Raw genomic sequence first — 12,220 nt, 5'->3', positions numbered from 1 at the left:
GCATAACATTTAATGTTCAGATTTTGTAATTAAATTCACATAATGTTGTAAACAATAGACGTATATTGAAGTTAATGATATTAGGTGATGCATCATCAGAATGAAGAATGTTAGAGGAGAAGAAATCTTTACAAATAGGTTGCTAGGAGGAGAATGGTTAGATAAACCTAAAGAGTTGATGGAAGAGATGTGTAATATTACACAAAAAGAAAGGAATATGGGAGTCTAGCATTGATTTGTGTACACGTAAAGAAAGAGATGAAGCATAACGTCATGTAAATGACATTGAAAAAGGGATCCTCGTGCAAGAGAATGAAGAAGAAGAAAAAGAGGTTATTGAAGTGGTAAGTATTTTAGAAGGTGTTAAATAATCAGTAAAAGGGAATGATGATGTAAGAGGAGAATGTAACATAAGATAGTGAAGAAGGTTAAGGTGTAGAAGCAAAGAAGAGTATTGTTATTACATTGGTTGGTCCTTTGAAGGATGAATATGATGAAGGTTAGTGTAAAATATAAGAATATCAAAGAAGTTAGCGATGAAAAAGTGGTTAGTATAGAAAAAAGAAGAAGATATAGTGTTGAAATTCTTTGCTTGTTATATTGTTAATGATGATTTATGTATAGGTAGATAGGTAAGAGTAGGAGAGTATGAGTAAAAATGATGATTTTGTTTATTTCTATATTATGAATAGCATTGATTTGTGTGTAAGAAATTTGGATGAAAAGGAGAAGGATCTAATTATAGAGTTTGGTTTTAATAATGTTTGTTGCAATGATTTGAGTGTAGATGTGGTAGTGACAAGAGAATAGGAAAGAATGCGTGGAGGTGGATGGAAAAAGAAATAAATTCCAAAAAAAAAGAGGAGAAAAAATGATTTTGGTGGTGGTGGATGCTTTGTGGTGAGTTGAAACCCAAAAGAGAAAGATAGAAGTGGAAATGTATTCAATGGAGGAGGTTGAGATATGTTGGATCTCAAGGTACACAAGTGAAAAAAAGATTGGTGGAAAAACTTGGATGAGGAATATAGGATTTGTCTTAGCTAAATGCTAGAAAAGGAGAACATAGAAAAAATGTATGATACCTATGACAAATTTGGAGCATGTTGCAAATTGTCTACTTTCTAGAAGGGTGATTTAGCCACTCAACTTCATTTTGTGAGTCAATGATCAAAACATTCTTACCTAGCATGACTGATGTAAAGTATCCAATTCCACAAGCAATCATGCATCATTAAAAAATATTTCCAAGTTTAGAGTTTCGATTTTCTTCAATTTTGGCGTTTTTCTTGAATTGTAGTCGTCATGTCAACTACTATTTTTTAAAATAGGTTTGGCGGAAAGAATGCAGATATATTTATGAATTTCAAACTAGCATCCATATTACTAATTATTTATAGGTTTCTCTAAGCCTCTCACAAGTTGTTGGAGAATTAATTTACATTGTTATAAGAATGTTTTATTTGACTATTATAGAAACTACTTCAAGAGGACTATGTATTTTCCTACTTTAGGCATTTTGGTAATTTTTTCTTTAGGAACTATATTTTATTTATCACAAGACCTTTGTATTAATTTTTGACTTCTATTTATTTCTATTATCATTAATAGTGTTGAGAAATGATTAGGGAGTTATTTTGGACCTAAAAGAAAGAGTCCATTGGGATATTTTTGAACTACTATAAGAAACTACTTTAGAAGACTATGTTTGAAAGTATAGAAAAAATGCATATTTATATAGAGGGACTATGCAATTCCTATTATAGAACCTAGACATTAAATTTTGCTACAAAGGTATTAGGTGTGCTAGTTTAAAGTGTTTATGCTAGAGATCAAGCTACTGTAGTTCTATATTTGGTAAAAGGAGTTGTTGCCTTGGATATTAAAATTAATTTAATATTGGCTAAGTAAATAATGTGAGATTATTTCTATGCAAATATGAGTTATATATTATTTTTGAATTCAAAAGGGAATGTATACACCTTTTTCTACCTTAGACATTTGTGGGGTATAATTTCCTAAGCCACTCATCTAGGACGTTAGCCAAGAAAAGATTTTTTTGAAAGGACCACACAAGAATGGATTCAATACAACCAACACAACAATAACATATGCACATGAGACAACATCACTATTGCTTCAAGAAATGTGAAAAAAGTAGAAGACTAACCATCATGTGATGAAGTCGCCATGCTGAATCGATTAGATAGTTGAATGACACTCCAACAATAATCTAATACTCAACACTTTGTCATGTTCTTTTACAAAAACAACACAAGTGTAAGATAAGAGAACCATTCACCTCAAATCCACACCTCAACACACTTGATGATATCCACAACACCAAGGAAGACCTACACATGATGGGAAAACTAAGGAGTGCCATAACTACTTAGAATAAAAACCTATATCCAAGAAAAGAAGTGGGATGAGGGAGACAACTACCTACAATCCACCCCATGACACTCCAACCAACCTTGGAACATAAGGGATAACCTTCACTATAGCTCACATTACTAAGAGGTATAAGCCCTCCACCAATAAGGATGACAACAAACCACTTTTGATCAAAAGCATGTTGTTAGGAAGAGAAATGGGGTTGTATAGTTAAGAGATCTTTACCACAAAGATATCTTATGTAGTTAGTTTATACTCCAGAGGACATAATAAGAGAAATCACCCATACATCATTATCAACAAAAGAAACAATCATTCATCATAACACACAAGTATAGAACCAAGAAAAACTTCTATTTATGACTTTATATCAAAATGTGCAGGCCTTGGTCTATGCTTCATACATATATCTTAGTTATTATTCATCTATTAGTTTAGTATCTTTTCGATATGATTTAGAATATGTGTGTGTACATACATACAAATACATATATCTGTATATATATGTATGTATGTATGTATGTATGTATGTATACGCACAATATATATATGTGTGTGTGTGTGTGTGGGCACACACACACACACACACATATCTATACATGTTTTTTTTGTGAATGTGTCCAAAATGGTCCCCCCAAAAAGTAAGATCAATAGGTGTGCACCAAGTCACCTTTATTAGTGTACTTATGTGGTATCACATAAATTGGTTGCTTTTTGAAATTTAGAAGAATGTTTTTTGGGGATAAGTATCGACGTGATATTTTTAGTGCATCACTATAGAGCTCGTTTTATCCACCTACTATGACATGTATTGGAATCCCCCATTATTATAGGCCCCTCTTCCCAATCATACAAATTTTGTATGGATACGATATGTTCTAAAAACACATATTCCTCTTATGTTATTCTATTCGTTAGATTTGAAAGAAATGTTATGATTTGTTATACATCATTAGTAAAGTTAAAAATACTTCACTTATATTATCATAATGTACATTTTCTCCATTAACACATTATTACTTAATGGGATATCATTGTGGAAGTAGACAATTTTTGGTAGACTACTCTGTAGAGAAGGGTTTCTTAAACTGATGTGCTTATGTATAAAGTAACAAAATTTATAAAAGAAAAGATATTGTATTTAGAAATAAGATTTAAAATAATGTTATATTTTTAGAATATTTTATGTTAAGGATCAATTAAAATTTGTATCTCTTTGTTTTCTACATAGATATTGTTAATTTAAATGAGCAAGAAAAACAATTAATCAACACAAAACAAAGAAAGAAAATAATACAACAAGGACACGAGACAAAAATTTATAGTAGTTCATCATAAAGACTACGCCCACTCTCAAGGGAAACTCTTTATCATTCGTTACCAATAAAGTTACATACATGGATTGCACACAACTATTTTTACAATCACATTCAGTTGTGAAACCAAGAGTTGGGAGAAGGTGAATGGTCATGTGACCGTTGGGCTTCACATTCCTGACAGACTATTATTTGCATTTAATAATTAAATTAAAAATCGGCATACAATTGTATATTGATTTTTAATTTTATTATTAAATGCAAATAACACTCTTGTCAATATCTATTTTGGTGCTGGCATAGCCAAATCCCATCTTAAACCCACAAACCATAAAAGAATCCATTTCTATTTCTAAATATAAATAACTCGAATAATATTATTCAACAATTATATAGACAATTCATGACTATTTCACCCCAAACCAGCCGTGTGGGGCTGTGTGTGGTGGGGTTTCACATCATTTATTTCTTTAACCCAAAACATGTGGAAATTTATTCCTAGAAAAGTAAGATCTACGACACCAATTAATTGCATCACAACAAAATACTTGCAATTTTTAAGGTACCCATGTTGTAATCTGACCAGGCTTAATAAACTCATTACACCACCTTCTCTTTATAGTTGAGAATAGTTGAGACATTAAATACTCCAGGAGCCCAGTTTTCACACTCCAGCTTACTAGAAAATCTTATATATATTCTTAATCCTTTGTCTCGATTACATATGACAGTAGTAATCAAAATGGAAGCTTTGAAGGTGCTGTGTAAAGACTATCCTTCTTTGAATTCTTCTTCTAAGAAGCCCTGTTTGGAGCATAAGCTTTCCAAGCATGGCACTCACTTTTCTAGGCATTCTCTACGTTTATATCAGCCAAGAAGAAATTCAGTGAGCTTCCTTGCAATTAGAGCTGCAAATTCCCATGTAGCTATCAAAAAAGGAAATGGATCAGTGAAAGAGCATTCATTGTACAAGGGCCTGGGTATAGTTGATTTTCTTGAGGCCAAAAACATTCTAGTCACTGGTGCAACAGGCTTCCTTGCAAAAGGTATTCAAACTTATGGTTTTTTAAAATGAGATCAACTATGTTTTATCTGGTAACTATTTGTTTGTGATATCAAGATTTTGTAGAATTAGAATGCATTGTCTTTTGTTTATACCAACTGGGTTTGGATCTAAATGATAAAATATACAGAATATAGCTGAACTTTGGATTAATTCTATTCAAAGTATCTTTAGAAGATAAGAAAGAGCAGATCATTTTAACTCTGTAGAAATAATTTTGAACTCTGCAGCTGTCACTTCATTTGATGCCAGGTAAGTTATTAATCTCTGACCTGCAATAAATATCATATGTTAAGATGTTTACATTTTTGTTTCGAGAAGATCGAGCTAAATGCGTAAGGAAAGAAGATACAGAAATGCACGCGCACAACCGGCTGTCAACGGTGCACACAGCTTCATCGTGGCGAGCTTCGCCGTGTCTGAGGCACGGACGAAACAAAAGCGGCCATATTCGAAGTAAATTTTGAATATTATTTGTTCAAAAATTGTTTATATCATAAATTAAACATTGCATAAAGCTTTTAACTGATAAAATTATCAATTTTGTTGCTGGAAACTGTTCAGATTAACTACAACATCAGAAATATGAGTTTCCTACAATCTAGAAAGAAGTGTGTATGATTTATTTCAATTTTAATTTTTTATATTTTTAATTGACATTTCCCATCACATTCAGTAATCTATCAGAAGGGTGATAATATACAAACCAATAAAATTTCATTGTTTGTGGATGTGGCAATCTACAGGATAACTTTTAGATATGGTTAAATAAACCATGACTAATACATGAATTTTAGATGAACTGAAGTGCATTTGGTTTTAGCACCTGAGCCCGTCTTACTGGACAGTTTTTTATTTATTTTTGCCTTTGATTTAACAGAATATAATACATTTTTTAACGCTATGCAATAACAAAACCCATTCTCAAACTCTGAGAAATATAAAATCTAATTACAAACCTGCCATGTGTATTTATCATTTAGGTATGATGTTGCTTTGGAGACAAATACAAGAGGACCGTCTCGGCTCATGGAGTTTGGAAGAAGTTGCAGAAAGCTACAGCTCTTTCTGCATGTATCAACAGGTACTACTATTTATATCATAAATTATACCTGTAAGCTTAGTAATTAATGGAAGCAAAACAAATTATTACATTATGAACATGACACTGCTTTTATTATCTTAACCTGTAGCATATGTTAATGGGCAAAGAGAAGGGAGGATAGTAGAAAAACCATTCAAAGGGCTAGAAGATGCTCCAGCTTTGAACATTCTAAATGAAATTGAATTAGCCAAAATAAGTCTGAATTTTCATCAAACCAGAATGTCAGAACCCCAAAGCTCTAAAGCTACAAATGAGGATGGCATTTCTCAAACAATGAAAGACATGGCTTTGGAAAGGTACGCAATGAATTCCTGCGCTTCCTCTTAATTTGTTATATTATATTTTCAATGTTCATATTCTACGATCCAATTTATCCCTAAAAGATGTGCGCCTAGAAGTTAGTTCTGAAAACAAGTAGATAAAAACATTCTCAAAAATTTAATAAACATATTTTACCTCATAAACTGTGCAGGGCAAGAACATATGGATGGAATGATGTTTATGTGTTTAGCAAGGCAATGGGAGAAATGTTTTTAGACCAGAACAGAGGAGAAATCCCGTTGGCTATAGTTAGACCTAGTGTGATTGAAGGGACCTACAGTGATCCATTTCCTGGATGGATAGAAGGCCTTCGGTAAGAACACTCGTAAACTTCATGTATGTATCAAGTACTTCCTAACCAAACACTAGTTCCTGATACCTCTCAAAGTGTCTTAGAAGATAATTTATAAGAATGAATCAAAATCGGCTGTGCCATCTATATCAATTTGGGTTAACTCCATTATAAGATTGTTTTAAAGTGCTTATTTTTAAAATACACATTTAGTTCATTAAATTATTCAATTCCAAATATACTTGGCGATCTTTTCTGGATTCTTTATTTTTCTGCTCTCCTATTAGTCTGGGGTCCTCACTTTCTCCCCACTTTTCTGTTTCGTTAGTGGAGGGCCCTTGAAGATATTTATGTTCTTCAGACCAGTTCATCATGAACCTTCTTTTGATGGTTGATTCTTTCTTCTCTATTGTAATAGTTGTTTAGGTAAATGACCTTTGTAGCAATAGAACATAAATATCCTAAAGGGCCTGTCCTCTGCAACTACTACTTATAATTTTATAATATCCCAATCATTTGCACGTTGTCATCCTTCAAGTTTCTTCCTCCTCTTGGCATTTCGGCTTCTCCTGTGTCACACTTCCTTTCCTTTCATTACTTTTCTTGGGTCAGTTCTTCTTTTCCCTGCCTTGTGTGTATTTTTTTCTTTTTGGTGTGCTTTGTTTTCATGTTTGGTAGCTAAGGGGTTTTCCTTTTTTTCAATAAGTCAAACTTTTTTTGACAATTGGAGTTTTCATCCTCCAACTGTCTGGGATCTCGGGTCTCTGAGATCTCGATCCCTTGGCCTGTCCCCAACTCTGGAACCTCGAGTTCCCAGGATCCTGAAGTCTTTTACGAGATAGTGCCCTCACCCAACTTTGGAACCCCCGAGATCTCGAGGTCCTGAAGGTTATTCCTAAGCTATCCCTTGTTCACTTTGAAACTCTAGGTCCCCAAAATCTCAAAGTCGGTTCTTAAATGCATGTCCCAAGACTCCAGAACCCTGAGATTTTGAAGCCACCCCACTAGTCCCTTTGTTCATTTCGAGATTTAGGAACCCCGGGATCCTAAAGTGATGGGTCTCCTTCCAAACTGACCCGAAGTTTAGGGACTCTGGAACTCTGAGGTGAGCTCCTTTGTTGAGTCTCCAAGCTCCAGGACCCCGAGATCTCAAAATCATGCATGAGGGTTTCTTAAGACCCTGGAACCCCTGGATTCCAAAATCTATTATTTTTAAGTGAATCTCTTGTGCAAATTGAAGCAATCTTATGGAAAGATCAACTACCCCTAGGAAGAAGACCAGAAGTGAGGTCAAGCTTGAAAAGAACACGGTCACAATGAGTACCAGTATCAAGGTCAAACCTTGGTCTCTAAATTTGAGAGTGAGATACAATGGGTTATAGATACGGAGACAAGACACATTGAACTTGATGCAATCAAGTAGGAAGTGGCTCAACCAAACCTCCAAGCACCATATAGAAGAATTAAGAGGTCAGGGCTTGTGGAAGCCACGGTCTTTCCCCAAGCAATGCAATCCACAGAACTCATTCTTTCCATAGCACAACACTATGATAAAGACACCAAAAAATGCAAAGATACAAAAGGAAATGTGGTGGTTGATCTCTCGGCCGAAATGCTCACCATGACTTTTGGCATTCCCTAGTACGAGAAGGTCCTCCATACCACCGAGGAAGAGGTAGTCAAGATATTCAATAAGAATGTTGCAGATAACAAACGCCATATAAATGAAGCATGGCTTGATGAACCAAGAAAATTAGGGCTTAAGGCTACCAACGACATTTTGAGAGAAAACTTCAAAGACGCACCAATGGACATAATCATTATGCTCAGCCGAGCCTTTGGCAAAAAGGATTGTAAACATTACCATTGGTAGATGCTCCATTATATCCACACTATTCTCATAGGAAAGGTGTATTTTGATTGGGCGTAGATTGTGTCTGACAACATTCATGAATAGATGTGCAATGTGTTGGAGACAAAGAAGTTCTTCATGACTTCCTACATAATTTGGATGGTGGCTAGGAGCAGCATCTACCCTGGGTTAAACACTACTGGCCGACTAGGAGAGGCAGTTGGGAAGAAGAGAGTATGGGAGTATTATACTCAATTACCCATCCAACAAGAAAAAATCCATTTCAAGAGGATCAATGATGCTTTCATCTATGTGGTAATTTGCAGACTAATAGGTGATGTTGGATATCTGATCTCTCCTGAATCCATGGAAATGATACAAGAATGGGGAACATGGTTTCTCCAGAATCAATGCTCCACTTATATCCACATAAGCGGGTTTATAGGAAAACCCCTTCTTCCTTGATACTGTAGCAACCGTATCATCATTCTTGAATATGCAAGGCATATCATAGGGCTTCAATCTCTTTTGACCCTCAAGCATAAAACTAGGGTCACTTTTCCAATTACTCTTGAATATTACACATGCCATAACATACAGACCGCTAAAATGGCTACTCATGAGCTATAGGATCTAAGCCTCAAGGAGTTTAACTATGCTCGAAAAAGATATGTTTTGTTTGGAAAACTCAAGGCTATGATGCCAATATCATACGATGGTCACCTACCTACATTGGATGATATTTGGGCAGGCATGCAAGACAACTTTGAGGCCAGGAAAAGGGGGTTCTTCAGGTTGACAGTTCCCCACATTAGGGAATTCAAGGTGGAAACAAATATTCCTAATGAGCTTAGGGATGATGGGCAGATACTCGACCCAACCTATGATGAAACCATGATAAAAAAACTACCCCTCTCTCCAATCAAATGGTCGGAATAGGAAAAGGTTGACATTGCTACCATTACCAAGATGGTGGTTGAAAAGATGAGGAAATGGTTGAGTCTCAAGATCCGCCTCAGTGCATCTAGGACCAAAAGAAATGGAAAGCTACAAGTAATCCCCAATCAAAGCCCACTAAGGAGTACGTGAGAAGAATGAGGTCTGAATTAAGAAAGAATATACCCATAGATCCAGAGGTTGTTGCACCCACCATAAGAAAGAAATAATTGATGAAACAATTGGATGCAAAGATGAAGGAGTCTCAACTCCTTAAAACAACGGTAGAGCATGGGATAACAACTGGGTTACTAGCAGTACCACAAGCTTCAATCACACCTATTGTGTCGACAATCGATATTTCTCTGAGAGAATGTGCACCACAAGTCCAAGATACCGATCAACAGGTTCCTCCTTCTCAAACACCGACATCAACCTTCATTCCATATCATGAGCAAGTGATGATCCATAATCTTGAATCAGATTCAGATCAAGATGATGAGCCAATATCTATGATAGCTAACAAAAGAAGGGATAATCTTATGCAAAGGCAGGCACCTTCAACCTCCCAATATGAATAGGTTATTCAAATATTAGTTGAAGAACCCAAAGATCAAATGACAGAGTTGGTCCAAACACAGGTATGTGGAGAACATGAAGAAACTATGGATGTTGATGAACAGGATGAGCGAATGGTTTTCACTCCGCAGGACTAGGCGTATACACCTAAAAATGGTCTGAAGATAATTAATTAAATACATAGTTGTTTAATTAATCCCCCCTTTGAATTAATTGAATTCGCGAGTAATTTGATTGATTTCTCTATTCATCTACTTGTGAATAAATCTAAATGATTTATTTATATAGTTCATTTCAATAATCCCCTTTAATTAATTAATCCTCCCCCTTTTAAATCAATTCTTCTAATCCCATAATTAAATTTAACAAATCCAAGTTTGTTGAAATTAATTATCCATTTTTCATAATTATTTGAATTTCTAAATTCAAATGAGCACATGGCTCCTAACTTCTAACCACCTAACCTAGCCACCCCCTAACCTCACCCATTCTATCTTATCCTCGGTTTAACTAACCCTATCCTATCTTGCACATCCTAACCTCTTTTACTCTAACCTCCCGTGGGTTGGATATCCCCTCCTTGAGACACATGGCACTTTGGCCACATGTCTTCTCCCTTGGACACTTGCCCTCTTATGAGAAATGTTCTTTGACACTTGTCACCACAGAGATGACATGTGTCCCTTCCTCCAACCTCTTCTCTAACTTCCTCAATTCTAGCCCTTGATATCTTCAAATCGGATCCAAACCGTTGATTATTGCCACCTCATCTTTGGCCTTGGAAATCTTATAAATGCCCCTCATTTTGGAGTAATAAAAATCCCTTGCATCCTAGATTTTAGCATCATTACTATAAGCATTTTATATCTTAATCATCTAGCATAATTGGCAATCAGATCAATATTATCGTGTTTAGAATAGCTTTTAGCATGTTAATTTAGTTTCCATTTTATCAATCATGTAGCTTGAATAGATCATTCTAGCTAAATCATCTATCAATCAGCATGCATCTCATATCATTTGCACAATCAATCATGATCAACTAGCTACTCAACTCTTGAGTTGTCACTATTGAAGGTCATTGCTCCGCTGAGAGCCAACAATTATATAACCTTCAAGGTCCTCAAGAATAGAGGAAGATGGGACATTTGAATGGAGGCTATGGGTTTTCATCTTTAATTTAGCTTTTATATTTGCTTCCTACTTATGTTTTATTGTCTCATCTATGTGTATGCTTGTTTCCATTGACACATATTTTTAGCATCACACTAGGAATTGCTCCTCAGGCAATTAGAAGGAGACCAACAAAAACAAAAAAATGAGGCTAAAAAAGAGGCTTTTGAATAAGAAGTGGGTGTAAAGTTAGAAGAGTTTGCTAAGAAGAAACAACATGGTTATGAACAGGTGCTTCAAGAAAACCTTGCACAATAAATTTCACAACCTCCACCACAACATGAAGAACCTGCACAACAACAACTACATGAGCAACCTTATAATATGAATGGGGAGTAACAAGAGAAGGAGGAACAAGAGCAGCAAGAAGAGGCCCACATTATAACCACCCAAGTCACCACCCAAGGTGAACAACAAGACTCAAGCATGTCACAGTGACCAAGTTTCAACTTCTTAAAGAAGAAGAAGATTGTTCTCTCAAGCATTACCTTGCGAGATGCAATTGCTGAGTCCCCGGGGAGAACCATAAAGGCCAAAAATCTCCACCATCTTTCAAGAAATGATTCAAGAGATGTAATTGCCAGTGTAGTCGCCCTGATACAAGATACAGAAGGTGAAGGTGAACAACAAACATCCCCAAGGTACCAAATCTCCCAAGTATACCTTGGTAAGCAAACCAAATGGGGAGAGATGGCCTCCCTCGACGTCGTCATGACAACAATAAAAACAAGAATAGGAAAGGAGCAAAGATCCAAAAGGGAGGTCAAGGCACAACTACAATAGTATAAATAGTTGCTCGTTAAAATGTCATATAAATAGTTGGTTAATTTGATGGCGTTTTTGGTTGATTTGACAATGTTTTCAGTTTTCCATTGATAACTTCAATGTCATATTCTGCATTTCTCATTTCTGCATCTGGACTATCATTTTCCCAAACCTAATTTATAGTTTGTTGATTTTGCAAGTACCTATTTTGTTGTAAAAGACCGAAGTTATAAACCATTTCACTGCCAAAGAATGCACTATAAACTACTAACTTTATTTGCAGCCGTGAGATTTTGCACTTCTTTTTGATAAATTAGGCACATAGACTAATTACAATGGAAATGAACAAACATGTCTTATGTGTTTTGATGATAGGCGAGTATGCTCTCACCTTTCTTAGGTGATCAGAAAGCTAGACTCATCT

General features: G+C 35.4%; 1 protein-coding gene across 1 annotated transcript; it reads left to right on the top strand.

The window, feature by feature from the left end:
- Positions 1 to 4,452: 4,452 nt before the first annotated feature.
- Positions 4,453 to 6,644, top strand: LOC131064413 (fatty acyl-CoA reductase 2, chloroplastic-like). The gene is made up of 5 exons (XM_057998547.2): positions 4,453 to 4,756; positions 4,983 to 5,025; positions 5,757 to 5,857; positions 5,967 to 6,174; positions 6,351 to 6,644. The coding sequence occupies exons 1-5, from the start codon at positions 4,453 to 4,455 to the stop codon at positions 6,514 to 6,516; spliced, it is 822 nt and encodes a 273-aa protein (XP_057854530.2). The 3' UTR covers positions 6,517 to 6,644.
- Positions 6,645 to 12,220: the final 5,576 nt, after the last annotated feature.

This window comes from Cryptomeria japonica, chromosome 5 (assembly GCF_030272615.1).
Source record: "Cryptomeria japonica chromosome 5, Sugi_1.0, whole genome shotgun sequence".
NCBI lineage: Eukaryota > Viridiplantae > Streptophyta > Pinopsida > Cupressales > Cupressaceae > Cryptomeria > Cryptomeria japonica.
This window is presented reverse-complemented; position numbering and strand designations above follow the sequence as displayed.